At 40.4% G+C, this 24,594-nt stretch overlaps 1 protein-coding gene across 1 annotated transcript in view; it reads right to left on the bottom strand.

The window, feature by feature from the left end:
• The window catches only part of PLCXD3 (phosphatidylinositol specific phospholipase C X domain containing 3), a 174,207-nt gene that overhangs the window by 1,679 nt on the left and 147,934 nt on the right, over window positions 1–24,594 (bottom strand). The window contains exon 3 of the mRNA XM_034656965.1: window positions 2,054–2,231. Coding sequence (XP_034512856.1) covers window positions 2,078–2,231 — 154 coding nt within the window. The 3' untranslated portion in view covers window positions 2,054–2,077. The remainder of the gene's footprint in view (window positions 1–2,053; window positions 2,232–24,594) is intronic.

Below are 24,594 nucleotides of genomic sequence, written 5' to 3'. Positions count from 1 at the left end.
CACTAGCAGGAGTGGGTGGACGTCGGCATGCTGTGCGTAGCGAGACATAGACACACAACTGGACTGCGGAACTGTTGCGTGTATATGCATGTTACCAGGTCTACTGAGCAGACCTACACACTCTGCATAAACATTCTCTTCAGTATAAACANAACATTCTCTTCAATATAAACAATTTCTCTTGCTTCCCTGCAGCTGCTTATAAGTACTATTTTTTGACAATGAGTATTTATAATCTTGTAACCAGCTCTTGATTATTCATAATCTTGACACAATCAACCCCCTTGCCTAGGTCTAAGAGATTAAACCACGTGTCCTATGTTTAAATTAATTAAAAACTGAGGGCATGCTTTTATTTTTCTATGGCCCTACTTTGCAGGGACCGCATTTTCCCAGGGAACTACTGAGGTGCAATTATTTCTAAACATGAAGATAAAATAATTCATAATTATAAGAATGTCAGCAATTTGTAGATTTTTAGAAGTGCCTCACAATATTCCTGTGAGGCACATGGTTGAGGGTTATCGTGCTCTTTTAAAATTATCTTAGAGTTGCCAAATATCACAAAGACATCATGGAGGAAGCGAGGCTCAAAGTCCTGTTATCATTTTTCTTCGCCATGGACCTGGACTATCAAATCTTGGGACACTGAAAGGTTCCGTGAAACTTTTGCTTCTGCCCCAGTCTCGATCCTGGGGTAGGACAGAATCCAGAAATGATGGGTCAGTGTTAATCTTCAGTGCATCTGCCCAGATCACGTGTATTTAAGAATCCCCTATAGACATTTCATGGATCTTTGAGATTTTATGGACATTGTTTCAAAAACTCTAATTCTTTCTGCCATCTTTCCTCTTTCCTCAACTTCAGGTAAAAATTTGAATTGAAGCTTCTCAAAATATGTTCCTCAAAATCTGGGATTTAGAATTACATATTTGGAGATCCCAATCTTATAGGAAAGCTTGCACAATCTTTTATTTATTTCTTCTTCCTTTTCTTTTTTTTTTTTTTAAAGATTTTATTTATTTATTAGAGAGAGAGACAGCCAGTGAGAGAGGGAACACAGGCAGGGGGAGTGGGAGAGGAAGAAGCAGGCTCCCAGTGGAGGAGCCCGATGTGGGGTTCGATCCCAGAACTCCAGGATCACACCCTGAGCCGAAGGCAGACACTCAATGACTGAGCCACCCAGGCGCCCCTCTATCTTTTTTTTTTAATCAAGAGAATTGTTAGGGGAGATTTTTGTAAGAGTTCTTTTCAGAGTTTCCCGATTTTAACACATTTGTCATTATTTTTCATTTACTGGGCATTTGCAGGGCGATATTGTTTAAGAGATTCCTGAATTAAAATGGCATCTATCTCTTCCCCCTCCCCCACCTTTCACTACAGAGTTGGCACTAATTGTTCTTCCAAAAAAATTTTTACACTATATTTATAGCTGCCTTAAATAGAAGTACTGTGAAACACTGTTATTTTCATATAACACAAAAATTACTGATTACGTCCTCCAATATTACTGATGCAGGGAAACTGACTTGATGCATATTTTCTATGACCAAAAGTTAGCAATGATCCATCAATTGCAGATGACTACAGAATATTATATTATACCAAGTCTCACAAAAACAAATTTCAGTACGACAATGTAATACACGTTATGTTGGGCATTCTATTATTTTGAGTCCCATACGGCATCTGATTAAAAAGAGCAAGCAAGAGAGGGAGTGGAAAGGTTCAGTTAGAGGAATCAGTGTAGGAGCCCTAGGCTGAAGTCAGAAACGCAATCAAGTAAACACTCATGAGTTACACATTGCAAAGACTAAATCTGAAAAACAAAATTCACTGGTCTTTTTTTATCCCTAACACTAGAAGCAGATTTTGCTCATCAAATGGGAAATGAAATATTTATAGTAATGCAGTACGATAATAATCACTGAAGAAATGGTTTCCCCCGTTTCCCACCCACTACCAGCCTAATCCCCTCAGAGACCCAGTGGAATAGGAAGATCGGAGTGTTTAGAGATAATATGCCTAATACAATGAGTCTTCTCTATCTTACTCGTGGGTGCTCCAAATGGTCCTATCAAGTGTTGGCTTCTCCCTCCTCAAAGACATAGTTGAGCTTTATGACAGTGCTGATGAAATCACCAAGTTCTACAAAATCAGCAGTGACAATATTGATGCCACTCTCTCCTGGCTTCTGAGTGCGGACCCACTGCATCATGGCAGGAAGAGCTCTGAGAAAGGAAAGAAAAAGAGAAGTCACAGAAGGCAAGATACTGTTTTTCAAGTTTAGGATACCCAGGCTTTCCTTTAGTTTTCTAACATATCGAAATAAATCCCCCAGTTAGAGACACAGGATAGAGAAAAAAGCCAAATGGACAATGGTAAATTTTTAACCTCTGAAGGGACTCTGCAGGAGAAGCATTCACCACAGCGGTCCGTGTTGGAATTTTCATCTTTGGAGCTCTCAGATGTGTGAGAGTTTACAGTGCAGCTTTTTCACTAAGAAAATGACACTCTTTTTTTTTTTCCAATAAAAATATTTATTTATTTAGTTTTTAATTTAAATGATTTTTTATTATATTATGTTAGTCACCATACAGTACATCCCCGGATTCCGATGTAAAGTTCGATGCTCCATTAGTTGCGTATAACACCCAGTGCACCATGCAATACGTGCCCTCCTTACCACCCATCACCAGTCTATCCCATTCCCCCACCCCCCTCCCCTCTGAAAACGACACTCTTGCACTCACATTCTAGTTTGGCATGGTGTGATTGCAAACCCTGCAAAGCTATGGGGTGGTAAGGTCAGAGATGAATACACGCACTTAACAAACACTTATTACGAGCCGGCTGTTTTCAGGAAATGTGCTGGATACCTAAACAGATGCAATGACAAAACCCCTGCAGCCAAAGAGTACGTGATTTGGCGGCAGGCAAGTGGATAAAGAAAAAAATTTAACATCATACAATCAGATTGGACAAAGAGGGACAAATACTAAATAATAATCATAAATAAATGATATCATTTGATAGGAGGGAGTAAGTGCTATAAAATGGGGACAGAAAAGGATTAGGAGTGAGCAGGTAGAGATCTTGGGGCTGTGCGATCGAGCTCCGCACTGGGCTCTGCACTGAGCATGGAGCCTACTTGAGATTCTCTGTCTCCCTCTCCCTCTGCTCCTCCTGCTTGAGCTCACTATCTCTAAGATAAATAAATAAATCTTAAAAAAAAAAAGATGACTCACTACCATGAAAGCATACAGGACAGCCACTGAGTTTGGCCTGAGAAGTCAGGGAAACTTTCCAGAAGCCTGCTCCCTGACTGTTGAGGATCAGGAAGATGAGCCAGGTCAAGGCGTGAACAGGTGATGGAGGACGACGGACGACGCAGTGCATGTCACGTGTAGGAAATGCCGCGTCCTCGCTTTCTGACAGTATGGTGTGTGCCTAGTAGCAGGGCATGTGGGCAGGGAGACGCAGGTGATGCTAATGACACTGTGCCGTGTCCTCTGAAGCATACGGAAGCGACACTGACTCTGACTCCCAGGGTCAGGAAGGGAAGTTTACGAGGGAAATGGATACACAAGCAGCCCTGAAAGCTGACGGTGCCACAACAAAGAAAGTGTGAGGAAATCGATGCAGACTTTGAATGCCTGGGTAAGATGGAGAGGGAAGGAGAGAGGAGAGGTTGGGGAGAGAGAATGAGGCGGTGGGTAGGAATCTCAGAGCAGTGACATCATTAAATTTAAGGAAGTCTTATGTTGGAGAGATAAGAGATAAGAACCAGATGAAAGAGGGCTTCAACATGTAGAACTGTCAGCTGTTAACTAGGGAAATCGTATGCTTACATTTGTGATTTGGACAGAGTGGCTTGTCTGCAGTATGGGCCAGTAAATGGGACAGAACTGTAGTAGGGACAGAAGTAACAATTAGAGGGCTGTCAAAGTCATCCAGACAGAGACAGTGGTAGCTGGCGTTGTACCAGCAGCAATCGAGATCTTTGAAATGGCTGAGGAGATAAAATGATGTTTGGTTAGTGTGGGTGGGATGGAGAAGGAGAGGGAGAAAGAGGCCCTGGATGGATGCCTAGATTGTTAGCAGTATTCTGGCAGGTGGACATCACTTGCTAATCTTGGAAAGACAGGAGAAGGCTTTCCAGTGGACATGCTAAGTTTGGTCTGAGACATTGACTTTGAGGTGGCTTTGGGACACATGAATTGAGATCTCAGTTGGTAAGTAAGGGTGGATCTGATATTCAGGACACAGAGCTGTCAAGAGCCGTCACATAGCATAGTTAAATCTATGAGAGTGGATAAGATTATCTGATTTTATAGAAGGAGACAAGAAAATGTGAAATGTAAGGGTTGGGTGGAAAACTTGATTCAAGAAAAGAAAAAGAGAAGTAGGCATAGAAGTAAAAGGAAAATCAGGAGCATGTAATTATAATGAAAATCAGCACAAAAAGGAAGCCATGCCCCTTTTGGTTTGTGAAGCCAAAGTGTGGGATGTAATACATGTGCATTTCTCCAGATGTCAGAAAGCAAATCTAGTCTTAACAAACTCAAGCCATCCAGGCAGAACTGGCTCTACTGCCTTGGACTACATTAATCTGGTGGGTCATCCCTTAAAAATTCTGATCCACGTTTTTCAGCATATACATTTTCCCATTAGACACAGAGAGAGGAGCATCCAGTCGCTTCTAAAAGAGCATAACATGGATCTAAAAGCCCCAATGCATTCAGAGAATTGACTGGAAGGTGGAGAGACTTGGTCTTCACAGCAACAGTTTCAGAAGATAATTCTACCTTACTATGAAAAATGTGGATCCCTCAGCGTGTTCAAGGTCATTAGAAAGACAGACGCTGGGGCGACATGTGTGTAGCCGCTCGGGTTTGAATTCCATTACTTTTCCTTCTGGTCTTGCGGCAGATGATATATCTGTGTTGTGAATGCAGTTATCACCTTGGCATTTTAGGAAAGGCAGACTCTCTGTGGACCAAGCATCAGAATTGGGCATTTCCTGGGAAGAAAGGGTGGGAGGTAGGACGTGGCATTGACTCTGCATCGACCTTAACTGGGTAGCTGGTTTATCAGATTCCTTGAGGTACTAGGTCACTGGAGGGTCCAGAGCAACCAGTTTCCATCTTAGAACAATGACCACCACAGAAACAGCTCCTCGGATGCCTTCTGGTACTCTAAGATTAAGATTCCTGGGCCTGAATTTAGAGCAACTAATTATCATCTCCATAGGGAGACGTTAGAACATAGGAGTGCTCTGCTCTGTTTCCCCATAAAATGGATTGCTCCGAAGATCGATGAGACATCCTTTAGGAATAGCTTGCGGGCCTTAGATGAAAAATGAGTTTTACATTTAAAATGCCATTTCTCTGAGTCGTGGCACTATTTCTATTTTTCTGTTCAGATATACTTTCCTAAAGTCAGTATGATACCAGAGACAAAGCAAGCAAAAATGCCAGGTTGAATCTCAAATACGCAGATGGTCTTAAGTAGAACTATGTTGAACAAAAAGAGTCAATATCCTGGATTAAAACTGGCTGATGCTACTGAAGTTATAATAATTTTTAGGGGCCATTTCTTAACCCATTTTCATCACTGCCCCCCTATGGAGCCTTAAAAAAAATTTTTTTTCCTGCTATCCCTCCTGGTCCATGATATACCACAGATAATCTGTGTTTCTGCTGTATACTGTTTATATAGCTGTGTTTTATATACAAAAGGAGTAAATTTTTTATTTGCCCTCCTAAGAATGAAGTTTTGCCACTTTGGGTGCCATATCAATATTGACAATGCAACTTTATAGCTAATTGCCAAGTTTTGTTGCCATTTAGTTGAGTAGAGTGAATTGAAAACCCTGCTCTTGTGGTAATAAACTATTGTTTCGATGTAACAATTTCCGTGGTATAAGCTAGTTAAGTTAGCTTTTTAAATCATTCATTCATTCATTCAACAAAGGTATTGCACACCTGTGGAGGATGGTATTGTACTGGCGGCTCCCTAGAGCCACCTTGGAGTTCAAACCGTCTTCTTCTCTCTTGGAGAAATGTTGCCATAGCCTTGCCCACACACTCCATTTTGTGCTTTTTCTTTTCTTTTTCTTTTTTTTTTTAAAGATTTTATTTATTTATTTCACAGAGATAGAGACAGCCAGCGAGAGAGGTAACACAAGCGGGGGGGGGGGGGGGGGGGGGGGTGGGAGAGGAAGAAGCAGGATCCCAGCGGAAGAGCCTGATGTGGGGCTCGATCCCAGAACGCCGGGATCACGCCCTGAGCCAAAGGCAGACGCTTAACAACTGAGCCACCCAGGTGCCCCCATTTTGTGCTTTTTCTACATTACAGTCAGGACAACCTTTTTCATCTGAATGCTTTATTCCTCTACAGAAACAGTCATAAAGTCTTCTCTCTCCTACAAGATACACCTAGCTCTCAGCAGTGTAGACGAGTCTGTCCCTGCCTCCCTCACACCATCTACCACACAGATCCCTCTCAGGCCTCATTCGTGACTACTTCCTATGTGCTAATTTGTTCTCCAGGAATACTGAGAGGCTTGTACTTTCCCCTAACAACACGCTCAGTATTTTTTCAGGCCTTTCCTTTCTATGCAATACCATTCTTTCTTCAGTACCTTTCTTGGTCTAATTTCTGCTTGCCCTCCAAGGTTTGGCTCAGACATTATCTCGATCCCTCCCATCCAAGGCTGGGTGAAGAACCCTTTCTTTTCCTTACACTTTACGCTCCTGAAGTACAGTTGCCTGACTGTGCATCGCACATGGCATTGACTCGATCCATTTCCATGCCTATTTCTGTCAGTGCCTGCACACTTTTCTAAGAACAAAAATCATGTCACAGTCACCGATATATACTCTGTACTTAACACAGTCCCTGAAAACGGAAAAGAAAAACAACACATCTGTTGAATTTAAATGTTGAACTAGAAATCTTGGTCTCAGATGTCACAAAGGCTAACAAGCAGAATGGATGTGAACCAACTGTAACAATACAATATGGTACAACGGTCATGGGCATAGGAATCTGTGGGAGCATGTGAGATGAAATAATTTATGTCTCTTAGGAGAAATTAAGGAGGAATTTAAAGAATACATCACAAAACAGGTGACATCTGAACTTGGTCATGACTCATTAGATAAAGAAGGAAGGCATTTCAAGAAAAGGGAACAGTACATGCAAAAGCATAGGGGCTGTCTGCTAGATCTCCAGAATTTACTTATCCTGCGAAACTGAAACTTTGTACCATTTAACCCTCACTTTTTCCATTCCTCCTCCTTCTCCCCAGCTCCTAGTAACTATTCTATCCTCTGCTTCTATGAGTTTGACTATTTGCATTTCCATACGTAAGTGAGACGATCCATTATTTGTCTTTCTCTGTCTGGCTTATTTCACTAAGCATAATGTCCTCCTCCCATACTGTATACTAAGATTTGCTAAGAGGGTAGGTCCTATGTTAAGTGTTCTTTACTACACACACATACAAAAATAATAACAGTAATAAAGGGGGCAGAAGCAAACTTTGAGAGGTAATGGATATGTTTGTGGCCTTGATGGTGATGGTTTCATGGGTATGTACTTATCCCTAAACTCATCGACTTGTATACATTAATATGCACAGCTTTTTATATGTCAACCAGACCTAAACACAGTGATTTAGGAAGAAGCATTTGGGCATGAAAGATGACGCGATTAGGAAAGACAAGGTGACTGGAGAGTAGGGGCCATGGAGGTGTGGGGACAGAAGGGAACACCTGTATTACACACCTGCAAGGGAGGGACAGGAAGGTGTTTGGCCAGATTGTTAAGAGCCTCCTTTGACGGCCTGTGGAGTCTGAGCTTCACTCTGTGTGCACTCAAATGTTTGTCATTAATTTTGTCCAATTAAAGAAGAGTTCTTTGATTTTCCCATGTGAGGAAGAATCTATTAATTTCATACAAAGTCTGCCATCTAATCACACCGAAACTTGTATTCTTGTCACATATAAATAAAGAACACATTGTCTCCCTTTGAAAGTTCTCAGACTGTTCTCAGACTGTTATGAGATCCTAACATTCATTCATTCATTCATTCATTCATTCATTCATTCATTCATATTATTTCCACCATGCAGACAAAAAGTTGCTAGTGGAAATTTGAATAACATTCACTAGTATTATGAAGGAAAATATTTCATAGCAAAGTTATATATTCTGAAGAGAGTATTGAATTTCCTTTGAATCTGTGTATTAATATTTTACTATTTATTTATGGTACAGAAAGACATGACTATATAAACAGTGCAAGGTTGTCTTATAAATGCCACCTTTTTTCTTAATCTCTCTTTTTCATTAGATGCTGGGTTTATAGTGTAGATTTAGACTGTTTAGTCACAAGACCACCCTGATAACCAGGAGAATCACTTCAAGATAAATAAAAATTTAAATAAAATCATAGCACTAGAGTCAAATCTGGAGCCAAGCTGTTTCTACTCAAGTCTCAGCACCAGTATTTATTGTAAGCAAGTTAGTTAACACTCTAAGCCTCAGTTTCACCATCTAGAAAATGGGCACAATAGCAAGGATTAAAGTAGTGTGTGTAAAGTGCTAAGATGAGTGTCCAGCTCTATCTGAGTGGGACTGTATTGAGCATCCTCTGAGTGACAGCTGTGTGATGCCCTGCTTCCACCTCCAGACTCTCTAAGAAGGAAGGCAGCAGGAAATTCTGAGAGCAGCACCCAGCCGTAATAGAGTTGTGATGTAAAAATGAGCCTGTGGGATGTCTTTCCAAGTTGCACAAATCCAATCAAAGACAGAAGGAACGAGGGCAGGACTGGTGATGAGGCTCTTAGGGAAATGTTCTTGGAAGGGCTCTGTTTCCAGGAACACAGTAGGGGGAAACATCTGATCCGCATCTCCCCTCAGAGCTGCTAAATAAATGATGGTAGCGAAAAAGCAGGCAGGCTCACAACCCAAACCTGGTGTGTGCAGCCTCAAAGCCCTTCCCTGGGCAGTGGAACTCTCCTGGGCCTGAGGAAAGGCATCTTCAAACAGACTGCAGGCTTCTTAGGAGAGAAACAGGCACATCTGCAGGGATCAGAAACCCTCCCTCCAAAGAACAACGGGCGGGGAAAGAGAGGAGCCAGAGGTCTTCTGATGTGCTGGCTTTGAGAACTGGTTTTGAAAAGACTTAAAGGAAAAGACTTAGGAGTTGAAAGTGCCAAGTTCAGTAACTCTCAGTGTGCTGACCTTGACTTTCTAACTCATGTCTGACTCCTACTTAGAATGCTTCCATCACTTCCCTGTGCTCTTAGCACAAAGGTAAAAATCCTTCACTGGCCTTTGGGGTATTGGACAACGGCCCCCCGTGGCTTCTCCGGTTCCGTCTCTGGTCACTCTTCCCCTCGATGAATTCTAGCCACATCCTCAGGCTTGCTTACCTCGACTGGCCTATTTGCTCAGGGAACTCTGTAAATGTTGTTTGCTTGTTTTTTAGCCAGAATGACTTATCTTTTATGCCCCTTCACTTGCCAACTCCCTCATCTTTCATGTGATAGTTTAAACGTCACCACTTCAAAACACTGGTGAGAATTGTCATTATACGTGTGATCAATATCTATCTGTCACCCTAGCTGGACTGCAGTCACTTTGAGGACAAAGGCTGTCTTGCTTTCCCACTATTGTATCCCCAGTGCTTAGCGCAGTGCCTGGCACAGACGGAGTATCCAATAAATATTTACTGAGTAAATAAACAGATTTTATTTAAAAAATTTTTTAAAAGATTTATTTATTTTAGAGAGAGAGAGTGTGTGTGGAGGGACAGAGGGAGAGGGGGAAGAAAAGCGAGACTCCCCGAGGAGCTTGCAGCCTGCCTGGGGCTCCACCCACAACCCATGAGATCATGACCTGAGCCAAAATCAAGAGTCGAATCCTCAGTCTCAACCTACCGAGCCACCCAGGTGCCCCTACGTCACTTTTCCAACAGAGACGTATGCAGGAACAGAATTCTGTAATTCGTGAAAAGACTGCCCCGTTTTTCTCACGGTAGCTACCGCCACAGATTTCAGTTTGTGAATTCACTGCTATTTTATTAAATGAAAGTGAGGTCTTTTTTTTTCTTTTTTAATTAACTTGACCAGTCAATTTGCAAAATGACTTTCCCTGCATTATACACAGAGTCAGGAGCCTCTGTGTCATAAAGACAGCAGTGACCGTTATCTTCAGAAGAATAAAGCTTATCAGAATTAAACTTAATCAGCTTTCTTTATTTACTATCAATTTTGGATTCGTTTTCATTATTAATTATAATTATTTATCATTTAATTAGATTCAAATTTATTAGGAATCCATGTCAAAGTCACATTCAAGTGTGTGTGTGTGTGTGTGTGTACACAATACCTTGACCACAAATGCATTTTATATATGCTACTTCTCTAACCTCTCTGAACCGTGCTTTTTTGCAGTTATGAATGAATGATAATAAAACATTTGCATCTTTCAGTGAATTTAATTGAACATATTTCATTTAAACAATGACATATTTCTTTTACTGAATGAAATAGAATCTCCAAATTCAGTTCATTAATTTTTCCACAACTGTCTGATGCCCTTGGAGATAAAGATTACAGATGAAAATGTCAGAGCCTTGTTACTGCCTGTCCCAGACCCAGTCGCTCCTGATTTTTTGTGGATCAGCAAAGTTTACAATTATGATCATAGGTCTTTCTCTCCCTGAGCAACTGAGTCACCCAGACCAACTAACTAAAATCGAGTCTGACATATTTTAAAATGTGATTTCCAGTTAGTCTGGTCATTTCTGAAAGCTTAGAAATTGCACTTGAAAAATGTAAGGAAGAGAATGACAAAATACAAAGAGGCCCTTGTGGAAAATGTTGGCATTTCACTCACCAAAGCACACAGTAATAAAAGGCAGGGCCTTTCCATCTGTAGGTTTAAACCCTGGAAGGGGCTTCAAAATAACCTCAGGCAGACAGATGGTTTATCTCATCAATCCTAACTTCCTAAAACACAAGGCTTATCTTTTTTTTTTTTTTTCCTAAAGCTGTTTCTGTTCAGGAAGCAGCATATCTGATTTACGTCTGATGAAAATAGCTCATTTTTTAAAAAAATATTTTTCCCCTAAAATTGAGCGCAGAGAAAGCATGAAGTCATATGAATTATCTGTGAAACAAATGCCCTCACAAGCACTCCAGAGGTTTTAGAGGACCTGAGCTCTCCTACGTGGGAGACTGAAGCTTTTTCACGTCTTCCTATAACCTGCACTATACACTTTGGGAATGAAATTCCTGCAACTATTATGTGTGAAACAGAAAGTAATTAAAGGCACAACCACACACATAGCTGGTCTGCATTTTTCCCTCCGTGGCAGAGAAAGGAAGAAATCCCTCTCTCTTTGACTTTCCCGGATTCTCTGCTTAAGCTCCATTTGTAGCTTGATAACAACGTCTGTTCAACATATTTATAAAGCACCTCTCATGAGCTACGAACTGTTCTGTGTGCTGAGGACCCAGTGGGGCTCGAGAACAGACGCAGCCCTTGCTCTCCTGGTCCTTGCGGTCTAGGAGGGGAAAGGGATTTATTAAAAACAAACTAAGGAACAAACAAGCAACGAGAAAACAAACAAACTGGATTGGTGTTAAAAGAGAAATTTCAGCTCTGGTCCCGACTATAAAAATGTGTTTTATTTATAATCTTGCACAAATTGTGCAAACCCTCTGCGTCCCCATTTTCCCTAATCATACAATCGGGGATAACAGCCCTGGGAGGTAGACACACCCCCACGCAAAGTGATGGTATCTATGAGGGTACTATTCACATGTGAGGTCCAGGGTTGCTTCTANGACTATAAAAATGTGTTTTATTTATAATCTTGCACAAATTGTGCAAACCCTCTGCGTCCCCATTTTCCCTAATCATACAATCGGGGATAACAGCCCTGGGAGGTAGACACACCCCCACGCAAAGTGATGGTATCTATGAGGGTACTATTCACATGTGAGGTCCAGGGTTGCTTCTACCGTGACGGCAGACACGTTCTGGGAGCCGCGGGAGGACACGAGAGCTGCTGTGTCACACCAGGCATATCGTGCAGGACATCGACCAATCTTCTTGTCACCCTCACAGTCCAAGTCCCCAGGAATACACGAAAGCTATTTCATCTCCTTCCCGTGCCTGGCAGGTTGTTTAGTTTATTTTTGTGTTTGTTTAGCAAAAAGCAATGCAGTCAAATCAAAGGACGCCGTTCGTTTCCTTTGATGCTGGCAATGGGAGCCCTTTTTACTGTGGTGTGGAAGAAATCTGTTAAAAATCCATTTTCAATTAGAATAAGACCATAGCAACTACAAGAAGAATGGTGTTTAGAGTTCATAACCGTACCGTGTCTGCAGGTTCAACATTTGCTCTCCGCCCGTGTTTCAGCATTTGCTCCCCGCCCGTGTTTCAGCATAAGCCATAACCCTGCCAGGAGCACTAAGGTGAGCGGGACAGCTGCCCTGAGCAGGGACTCTCCGTCTGCAAATGTTCTAAGGGAGCAGGCAAGCAAGAAAGCACGGCAAACTCTAAACACAAAGACGTTCGCTCTACTGAGGTTGAGATTGCCTGGAGGCACAGGGTGGGTTTTCTTTCGAGGGTGGGGTCTCAAGTGCCTGAGCGCGTCTGGGTGGGGTCAAGTGTGCTCGCTTCGTTTGTTCCTCCACACCAAACAGCCCCTCACTCACAGCCCCGTTCGGGGAGTATGCTACTCCAAGTTCAGAAGCAATTTGCTTTATTCAATACAGTTTCTATCTGCGGGCATCTGCCCTGCCTTTCTGCTCTTTGGAACGATTAACGTTTGCTAAGAAAGAGCTGTGGTTGAACTTGCGCTGAAAGTAAATTTGACATTTCTGCTTTTGCTTGGAACGAACAGCTCAAGGACTCTCCAGGTTGATCCCTTGGCTCTCAATGATTCCCGACTTGGGGGGTCCTGGACTAGGGATATTAGAGGTTGTAATGTAAGCCTGCGACAGAAATCAGTCACCCATGAACTGTGGTGGCACAAGTGAACGGACATGCCACTTTTCCTGAGTGCCAGGCAGGATCATTTTATCAATTCAGTTTTAGCAATGAGTACCTATTGTTTATTGGAAGTCCTAGTGGAATTCTGTATGCGCTTAATTATAACAACGGGGAGATAAGTTATTACTTATCAAATATACATTAAGAGGAGACGGGCTCTGTGAGGGCAAAATGTGGTAAAAAAGTCCTTCAAGGTGAAATCCTGGGAACCACAGGTCTCCATCACCTTCATAGTTTCCCTCCTACCGTCAATAAATGGTTATTGAGTACTTATCACGTGACAGTTGTTGGGACAGCTACAGGGATGGGTCGAACATGGTCTTTGCCTTAATGATGGAACTCATTCTGGAATTACCTGAACTGCTACAAATAGAAATTGCGTAATTGCCTTGAATAGCCTTGCATGGAAACAAATGGAGATGTCCATGAAGCTTCTTTTGGCCTCAAGAAGTAGCTGCTGGCCTCTTTCTTGACATACNCGCTAATTCCAATGGAAACATTCCATGGACTCTTATAAATTCATGAGGCTAAATAAAAACTACTCTCTAAGGACTCATAAGTTAAGTGATTATTTATCGAGTTTTAATGGACTGCCTACAATCGATACAGGGGCAGTAGAAAGAGCAAAAGCTTTAGAATCAGGCAAAGCCATAGTAGACTTATTAATGAAGTGTGACCTCAAGAAAGGTTATGTTACCTTCCCAATGTGAAGTTTCTTCATTGTCAGGCGGGGATAATAATGGTACATGCCTCATAGCGTTTTTTGCCAGAATAAGATAAAACAACACGATATGGACAGGTGCTAGAGCACAGGAGTGAAGAGTGAAGACTTGGGAGCAGACTCTGAATTCACATCCCGCACTCTCACTTATGCTTGTGTTACTTTAGGCAAGTCACTAAAACTTTTCTAGCTCTAGTTTCCTTGCTCATAAAACAAAATATGAAGAGGAAACTAATGTGAAGATTGAATGGAATAAAATGCATATAAAATTTAACATAATACGTGAGAGATAAGAACTCCGTATATGTTAGCTACTACTCCATTTTTAGTGTTAATGCTTAAAGTGCCCAATACATACATAGTAGACAATGAATAAATGTTAGTTACCTTAATTTTTTCATTTTTCCTAGTTTTAGGTTACTTTAAGGCAAGTGACTGAAAAAGTTTCTCTATGCATGAATGTAGGGTGACTGCTGTGAAGAGTGCCCACACCCCCCTTCCAGATTGAGGGCAGTCCTTCTCCCAGCTGCTCTCAGCTGAGTTTCTGTCCAAGAACTGCCCCCAAGTAAAGAAAGCCACCTCACTCAGGGTGATACATCCTCTCTGGGGACAACTTGAATCCAGTGACTGGTCTTTGAGGAGGGGTATATAGAGGTACTTGCCTCAAAGTGGGACAATTCTGAAAGTTCATTCCAGCTCCAGAGCTTCTGTGGGTTTGGCTGAGGCCTTTATTGAGAATAGCTTAGCTTCTCCCTTTGCCTAATCCTGTTTCCTTCACTCTCCCATAGGCATGGGTCCCAAGGGAGCTCCAGAACAAAATTTCTGCACACAAATCTCAGCACCTCAGAGTGTATTTCTTGGGAAACCCAACCAACAAGTTCCTAGTTTAGATGGCGGAAATTCTGTGATCAGTAGGCTTTCTCTTTCAGCCCAAGTAGCAATCAAGAGTGGTCTTTGGGAACCTTAATGAGACAGAGAAATTAAAACTACATTTCCTTTTCCAAAATACAAAGAGGGTGGGTCTTAGGCTGGTTTGAGGGGAGTTTTTTGGTGGAAGGGTGGGAGGGGATCACCTGAGGAAAACTCCATTTATGCTGAGGGCCGTGCAAGTGCAGAGTCACACAGGGACCTCTACTTCTGGTAAAGCAGAAAAGCCACACAAATCAGACCACTTAGAAATAGTTACCACATAGTCTCACTTCAATCATCTGTTAGAATTTTCCTCTGGATGCCATTATGCTATGAATAATATATCAGGCTCAGAAAATCTAAACCTGCTTCTAAAGAAAATGTTTGTCATGGTCCCTCTAATGGAAGACTTTTCCAATCCAAAGTGCTCAGCAGAAGCTGGGTGGGGGTATTTATTACATCATCACAGCCTTTTGTGAAGAGTACTTTGTGCAACTCCGCATCCCTGACACATTCTTTCAAAGACAAATGTGGTTAGAGCATCCAAATCAAATGTTCAATTNAAGACTTTTCCAATCCAAAGTGCTCAGCAGAAGCTGGGTGGGGGTATTTATTACATCATCACAGCCTTTTGTCAAGAGTACTTTGTGCAACTCCGCATCCCCGACACATTCTTTCAAAGACAAATGTGGTTAGAGCATCCAAATCAAATGTTCAATTAAAAAAAAAAGGCCAAATTCAGAAATCTCACTTTCCTTAGAGAAAATGCTAACAGGTAGAATGAACACACACAGAATTTAATTTGATCATAATATCCCAGGTGCTAATGTGTTCATGTGTCTGTAGGTCCATGTAATCATGCATAATTATCAGGGGTGATTGCCTTGGCCTTTTCTACTTAATCAGTGACAACTGTAGGTCCAAGGGGGAGAGGAATATGTCATCTGTTCTGCAAGGGAATAATATCCATTATGCTATTAATTCTGTAATTTCCTCCTGACAGTGGTCTTACTAAGAGTCTTTTTAAAAAAAAAAAAGATTTATTTATTTATTTATTTGAGAGAGAGAGAGAGAGAACACACCTGAGTGGGCAAGAATGGAGCAGGGAGGAGGGTTGGGTGGTAGGAACAGAGGGAGAGGGAGGGAGAGAATCCTCAGATTCCCTGCTGAGCATGGAGCCCTCGGAGGGGCTTGATCTCAGGACCCTCAGATGATGACTTGAGCCAAAATCAAGAGTCAGAGGCTTAACCAATTGAGCCACCCAGGCATCCCTCAGAGTCTTAATAGCACCAAAAGAGTGAAAATTTTAGGTCAATTAGCCTGAGAAGAGTTTTTTCCGTTGTGTTATCTGTTCATTATATCTTTGCGCAATCATGTTACCTGACACTTTTTAAATTATCCACTTTAGCATTCTTTGACACCACGGAAAATTCCTAGAAACTTAATAATATACAACAAATATTACTGAGCCATATAGGTGTCATATATGTATATCATTTGTTAATACATTTTCCCTCTTCCTTGCATATTTTCTCCTTGCCACATTTAGAAAAGTGACAGAGGGTATCAGTTTTGAAAATGTCCTTAAGACATTTATAAACAGTGACCACATTCTCTATAAAATGTTTTTTTATTTTTTTAATTTTTTTTATTATATTATGTTATAAAATGTTTTTTTAAACTGAGTTCCATGGGACAATACTTCATGAGGTATTGAATGATATTCCTAAGACAAATAAATATTCCTTTGGTCAAATATATTTAGGTAACGTTGAAGCCTCTTTGATGTTCACAATACACATAGTAACATATTAGGCATATTATCATATTAAAAACACTGAGATGTTATTGAAATAAGTTAAAAATATTTTCCCCCTGTTTTCAAACTTATTTGACCCAAGGACAGTCCCACAACTGCCAACCCGGTGACGTACACACACACACACACCCTTTTTATTTCTTCCCATAAACCGCCAATGGACATCTGGTGGATCTAATGTTCCATAGAACACTGTTGTCGAATTATTGCATTACAGCCTCACTTTCAAGGGCTCAACTCTGCCATATGTTTCAGGGACTTGAAATTCTCACAGCCTCCTGAGTCAGACATCTTTGGACTACTCCCACTATTAGAAGATTCTTTCTGACCACCCACTGGTCTTTCTTAGGTTCATCCAGAACAAGTCTATTCCTCTTCCACGTGACATTCATTTAAATATTTGGAAATAACTAGGACTGCCCCTCCATCTGGATCTCCCTTTCTCCATCTGAAACATCCCATTTACTTCCCTTATATAATGCAGTTTGGAACATTCTTATTTTGTCAATCTCTTCTGAACACTGCATTTGTTTATACTTCATCCAAAAGAGAAATAATGTAATTTTCTAACTTGGGTGTAGAGTATAACAGAGTATTCCCACCCTCATTCTGAATACTATTGTTCTCTTATCATGGTCAAAGATTATTTTGACTATTTCTCATTAAATACTTCTAAGATCTTTGCATCATCACCTTTTTCCTGGAATTAATAGCTTCTTCTGAAGGAAGCAGGAAGATATTAGGCAGTGCTAGCGGAGGGGAAGGAGCTCTGCTTCTAGAAGGGTCAACACAAGCTTGCTACCTTACGCATTCTTCTCCCAGTTTGACTCAGGGAATCTCCTCTCTGTTGCCAAGGAAGATATAAAGGATGCAGGAGCTGAGCTCCCACCAGAACTGGAGGGAAGCCCTCGAGAATGGTGTGAGGCTAGAATAGTGGCTGGAGGCTAAGGTGTCAGATGAGAAATGGAAGTTTCGATCCTTGCAGAGATAGCTCCAGCGGGCAGTAGCAATGGAATTAGTCAGGGAATGTTAGCCATCCAGGTGAGTTTCCTCTGGGTTGTTTTAGAATTCAGATAGCGACATCAGAAGAACTTGTACAGATACAGAGAAATTTGAAATAACATATTTTTTTCAAAAATTTCAATCACATATGCATGTGACTATGTGGCCATGTAAATGCTCTGCCTGCCTGCCTGAGTCTGCGCTTAGCACACACAGAGGTGGGGCATGGCAAGGTGACTAGTGACAATAATGCTGCCGTTCCTTAGGGCTGGTGCTCACTCTAGCCGTAATTAAGTCATTAATTCACTAGCTAGTGACTCTAAGAGTCAATGAACATAGAATGTGCTATATGAAAGATGAGCGTTAGCGACAGTGTCTGGTTGAATTTTAGGGAAGGGTTTGAAAATGTGGTCCTAAAAGAACAATTGCTACACTTTTTCCTTAATTAAAATCTTTTAATGTATAAATGTATCGGGGGGCATGCTATAAAAATGCCCCCCCAATAAGGTGAAATAAAATGCTCCCTCATGACAGACCAGTCCTGGGTTATCTGAGAGGAGGTCTTCAGGGATAAGACTTTGAACATTGTTGTAAGATTGATTCAGGCTGGAACAGAAGGAGAGACACTGGCCAGAGAGGTGGGGGGAGACTTCTGCTAGGGATGTGGAGTTGTTGAAAATTCAGAAAAGAGGGTCTGATGTGTGTGTGTGTGTGTGTGTGAGTGTGTTTCTGGAATCTCAATTAACTTCCAAAATTCTATAGTCACTCCTACAACTGCATTAACTGCATGTTTTTATACAGGTGCTGCTCTCCTGGGTCTTTCCATCAGCGGTACTTCTGTGAAATAATGAAGAAGCAGTGTCATTTAGGGAGTGAAGTGACCAGCATGCACTGCAACCTGCCTTCTATCAGTGCATTTGCTTACAGCTGAATTTTGAACTTGACTGCACAGTGTCTTTGGAAACAGATAACATGATACTTCGAAATTAAATAACTACTATATTAAAATATCAAAACTGCCCTAGAGACAACAAAATATATTTTATATATAACTGACACATCAATTAACTGATCCATCGATTAACCAAAAGTTGTCAAATAACGTGAATGCTAGGTGTCTCAGTTTCTCTGCTCCAGGCAAGAAGTATAGTTCTAAAAATCCCATATATCCTCACCACTGTAGAATGGAAATTTTTCTTTCAAACAACCCACGTTCAACTTTGAAAAGGAACTTACAAGGGGCAGTTGGTGGTGAATGAGACTGCTGTGCTAGTGATGGGCATTGTCTGTGATGACTTGAGGGCCTGCTGTTCATCAGTTTCACCAGCCCTGCCCCCCGGAAAGATACAAGGCCAGGGAAGAACCTTCTTCTTCACGGTGGAATAGTCTGACAGGGAAGTTCACAGGGACAGCGCTATTTTCAAGTGAAAGAATTAATGAATACTTTTCAACTAAAAGCTCATATCAGCAGGAAAAGAACCTAAAGAATAATGCTGCTAATTTTTTAGGAACTCATGTCCCACTGGAAGTCATTAAGTGGAAATCATTTGAAAATATCTTCAAATGTGTGGCTTTCTTAGCTACTAATAATAAGATGTATTTTATAACAGGTCTTATTCCTGGTATTCCATTCCATTTTAGGGTTGATATTTAAAAAACAAACAGAAACCTTTCTTGATATCCTACTGAAGTAAGCTGTTTAACATAAATATAAAATCATTGCTCATAAAATACTTGCCATTTTTAAACACTCTACATTACTATTTTCTGATGACAGATAAAGAAGGTCCATAATGCTCATCTATTTTTCTTAGCTATATCATACTATCATATCTAGCGGAAGTGCGTGGCAAAAAACCAAAATCAGTAAGATTGACTTGAGAATTATGAATCCTTGATTCTGAACCTGGTTTTAGCACTAACAGGCAGCCTAAAGAAGACAACACCATCCATATCATGTTTCTACACTGCTACATTATGTCCAGAATGAAGCTTCCCCCCGACTTTGAAAAAGTATTTCTTGAAACCAACTCCACTTGAGCCATGCCTGCAAATGACTGGCTCTGTCGGTGCAGTGTGTGAGATGGAAATATATCACTCCACCTCAGAGTCAGTGGGAAAGCTCAGATACAATCATGACTGTGAACACCCTTGAAAATTGCAAAGAGCCCTACGAATTTAAGTTGTTCCACTTAAATGAATTACTTGGAATTCTGTATACTGAAAATCCTCCTTGCCCTCAGCTGAACTTTTCACTTGTAAATGGATTGGCTTGCCACTGGGTTTTCAATGTTTGTTCCCCCAACTTGCGTTGGCTAGGCGTCATTCTTCTTTCCTTATTGGAAGCCATAAGGGAGGTGGGGAAGTAGTCAAGGCCGTGGTAGAGAAGAGAGTTTCTATCACTCTTTTTGCATTTCTTAGAATCTCCCTCATGTTGCTAATCTCAAAAAACTTGAATCTAGAATGGAGTTGGAGTCTTCTAGTTACTATGTACCTCTGTAGGTACATAGAGGCTATAAACTGAGATTCTAGCATACTGCTTTGGGACCAAACAACTCATCTAGGTTGCAAAGGTGCCCATTTTTAGCCACATTTTCTTATCTAATATACAAGACCACAGCCCTCTCTCAGTTGGAGCTTCAACTATCTACAAGAAAGGTTTTTTCTATTCATTATAATAAATGAGACTTGATTATGGGGCTGAAGTCTGGTAAACCCCTGTCTTCTTATCTATCTGTTCAAACATAAACCTGGGTAGCCAGCAAAGGATTTTTCCCTTTTGGAAATGAGCACGGCAGCAAACAGATGTGATTTTGAGGGCACTGTCCCTCACAGGGTAATCGATATATCCTCTAATTGATCAAGCCATGGTAACATTAACTAACACTCTTGGATCCTTTTGGCTAGTGATGCCATAGTTTTCATTCAATCCTTTTAAACCAAATTTTACTGCATGTCAGTCACTGTTCTAGGTGTTGACGAGTCAACTCACAAGAGTATATAGAGATGAGACCTTAAAAGTTTCCAGTTTAAACCAGAAAACCCAAACATTTATTCAGGAAATGGCCCTAGTTTCAACTTTCATGCGCTAGTTAGATGTTATTGATTCTGTCCACCAATCTCCTTAACAATGGTACAGAAAATCTGGGCCCCAAAGAGCTCAAGGCACAAGGCAGTTTGATGATTAAGATGAAAGTTCACAAAATATGTCTTATTGAACATACAAAATAAGATGCCCAGAATGCTTTGTAAATTTTATGTTGAAATTCAATTACCAGTTCCAACATCTCATCCTCTATCTCTGTTTAATATATCAAGTCAACAGCAACTGTTGTAGAAAAATTTCAAAACAAAAGTAAAACTCACAAGGGTAGCACAAAAGTAAACATAGTCAATAGAAAAGGAGCTGGTTCATTCTAAAACTGAAATATATAAGATTTTATAATGTACTTCGTTATTTCAGTAAGTTCCTATTGTTGCTTCACCTATAGAGAAACATGAGCTACAGCACCTCCTTTTTTCCTCTTTTTTTTTTTTTTTGGCATTTTATCTAAGGATAGTATCTGGGGACAAAAATAAAAATAATGGTGGATTGGTGGGTGTCTGGATGGGTCCTAGAATTCTTCATAGTCTCAAAAGTGGAAAATTGACAGCTTCAAAATCTGTACTTCCCTGAATGTGAGTAGTGTGAGCATGGATTTTCCTTTCATCTGAAGCATGTATAAGCTTAACAATAATTAACTCATCACAGTCAACACACCTGCACTGTCAATGCTGCTCTAACTTCACACAAGCTGCGGGATCCTCAGAGTTAAACCCAGGTAGCTTCACATTTCCTGCCCTTGAGTCCTTACCCCATGACTGGGCTTCTAAGGGTGTGGGTACATGATGACCATTTAATACACCAAAATGATATAGGGAAATCGGACGAAAGATATTAAAATCATATTTTTTCCTTCAAATGGAGTGACCATCCTTGATCCAATCTGAAGATGTTATGTTACTTGAAATCTAGTTTGTTTTGCTTCAAAAACCTTTTCCATAAACAGAAAAAAAAAATCCAAAACCAAAACAAAATATCTCTAAATAGCCAATGAATATTTTGAAAATGAATTCCTGTTAAGCAAAAGGAAAATTAACTTTGTTCATATGCAAAGTCAGTGTCTTCCTTTTGGCTAAAATAAATGGTCAATTCCGTTCTGAAGTAAAAAGTTCTAACCTCAGTAGGTGGTGCCATGTTGGCCGTCACAGAAATCACTAAGCTCAGTGTGTCTCTACATCCTGAACATTGGATTGAAATAATTTAAAACCATAACATACATGTCTAGACTGAGAATATAAAAATAAAAATCTAAAATGCTTGAACCTGACAAAATAAAGAATGGCATCAACTAATAGTGCATTCTGACGTTTTTCTGTTCTTAATGAAAATGTTTTTCAGTGTCAAGCCATATGAAAACATTTCCCCCCAAAGCCTAAGCATATATTTGCTATATACAAGGCAAACAGTTCCATGAATTGTGCTTTTTACTTGCTTAAGCTGAATTGGATGATTCATTTGCTTGAAAAGAAAAAGTCTTCCTTACACCTCAGGCATCTATTTCAATTTCAGATACCTAACAACAGGCTATATTGCTTTTTTTTTTTTTTTACCATTTTGTATTAGCTCTAAGTTTTAAATGGCATCTATGATTCTCCATTCACCTAAAAAAACATTATCTTGGACTGAAGAAATAATCTTTCGAAGTTGATGTTCTGAATTAATGGACATGTTTAAAAGGAATGATTTCAGATGGGCTTCTAAAACATGAATAATAAATTGGACATAAAGGCAAGCATTAAGCTGGCATTTAAAATCATCTCCATGAACACAGGAAAGAATAAGGCAAAAGGTAGTCCGTCCAATATTTTATTGACATATCTGACCAAAAGACCAAGCACTAAGTCAACCATCTAGAAATGCAACTTATTTTTAGAAAGAGTAGACTTCAATAATTAAGGTTTCAGATTTCTTCAGCTCTCATTCAAATACAAGGTAGGACTTCAGGCATTTCCAAATAATCAAATCATCAGCTGAAGAAATATTTGCATCTAAAATAAAAATCTATTTCCATTTTGTCACATGAGGAAATAGTTATTTTTGTTATAAGTTTTATGTTCAGCGTAGTTCCCATTGATTTGCTCTTATAACTTTAATTCATTAGTTTGCCTAGAAATTGTTTTATCTTTTTAAAAAAGATTTTATTTATTTATTCATTTGAGAGTGAGATCGAGAGAGACAGCAAAGAGGGGGAGGAACAGAGGGAGAGGGACAAGCAGACTCCATACTGAGTGGGGAGCCCGACCGGGGGCTGGATCTCATGACCCTGAAATCATGACCTGAGCCAAAATCAAGGGTCAGATGCTCCACCAACTGAGCCACCCAGGTGCCCCTAGAAATTGTTCTAGATAAGAAATACATAAATGCAACTGATGCTTGTGGCTCATATCAATTAACTGAAGATCATTTATGTAAAAGAAATTACCACTGAGTACTAAAAATTAAAACCCCTAGGTTTCTGTTGGAAAACTTTCAGCTCAAATCTGCAACCTGTGTTTGGTATCATTTAGGAAAAGCTTCCTAATTTGTGCAGACTAAATCATGTTTTAAATATCATAATTTTCTTTTACTTCATATAATTAAAACATATTTCTATTGCACTAAACTAATCTAGTGAATCATTCATTGATTAACTTATTGATTGATTCAGTGCATATGTATTAGCCACCTATTCTGGGCCCTAGTGCTGGGAATTTGATGGTGAATACAATCCATTCATTCCTTGCTCTCACGTGGCTACAGTACTGGCGGTGTGTGTGTGTGTGTGTGCGCGCGCAAGCATTAACAAGATGATCATAAAGATAATAGTGTAACTACAAACTGTGGTGGGAGATATGTAAGGAAGTTGAATGGTTCTATAAAAGCATGTAATAGGGTAAGTCTGACCTAGCTAGGGCAGTCAGGATAGCAACTTGAGTCTTTTCTTTTTCTTTTTTTTTTTTTTTAAGATTTTATTTATTTATTTTGAGAGTGAGAGAGAATGAGAGAATATAAGCAGCAGGGAGGGGCTGAGGGAGAGGGAGAAGCAGACTCCCCGCAGAGCAGGGAGGCAGACTCAGAGCTTGATCCCAGAACCCAGAGATCGTGACCTGAGCCGAAGACAGATGCTTAACCAACTGAGCCACCCAGGCGCCCTGAGTATTTTCTTTTTTAAAGTCCAAATAAGTAATTGATGAAGTAAGTCGACATTAGATTTGTTTCAAAATGAAATTATCTCTGCAGACATGGGTTTTCTTTGAGATTGTCCAAATTATGTTTTGGCTCTATTCAACCAGACAAAACAAAAAAACTCCAGAGCAAGAATGGAGTTCAGAGAGTATGTAGTCCAGCCCTCTTATTGGATAGATGTAGAAACTATGCATGAAGAACGGTAAGTAGCTTGTCCTTGTATTGTTTTCACTCAGTGGCAGAGCTAAAATTGGAACCCCATTATGCTAAAATCCCATCCAGAGTGCATCCCTCTCATCCATACCCCTCTGGGTGTGGTTTATCTAATGTTATCTACTCTGATGCACTAAGACAATAACTGAAACAGCAGTGTGGTAAGAGAGGCTAGAGAATGAGAGTATTCATGAAGTAACAATTGTTTTCTTTTTTTTTTTTTTTAAAGATTTTATTTATTTATTCGACAGAGATAGAGACAGCCAGCGAGAGAGGGAACACAAGCAGGGGGAGTGGGAGAGGAAGAAGCAGTCTCATAGTGGAAGAGCCTGACGTGGGGCTTGATCCCACAACGCTGGGATCACGCCCTGAGCCAAAGGCAGACGCTTAACCGCTGCGCCACCCAGGCGCCCCATGAAGTAACAATTGTTTTCTGAACACGACCTGTCATTTAGCTCCGGCCACTGATGAAAGAAAAATATAGCTAATGCATACAACCAAATTTCTTGGTAAGTTTCCAATTACTTATCATGTTTCATCTTTTCCCCTAAATGATGTACATGAATGTACATGCATGTGTGT

Source organism: Ailuropoda melanoleuca, chromosome 3, assembly GCF_002007445.2.
Source record: "Ailuropoda melanoleuca isolate Jingjing chromosome 3, ASM200744v2, whole genome shotgun sequence".
Lineage (NCBI taxonomy): Eukaryota > Metazoa > Chordata > Mammalia > Carnivora > Ursidae > Ailuropoda > Ailuropoda melanoleuca.
Note: the sequence above shows the minus strand (reverse complement) of the source record. Positions and strands in the feature narration are given on the sequence as shown.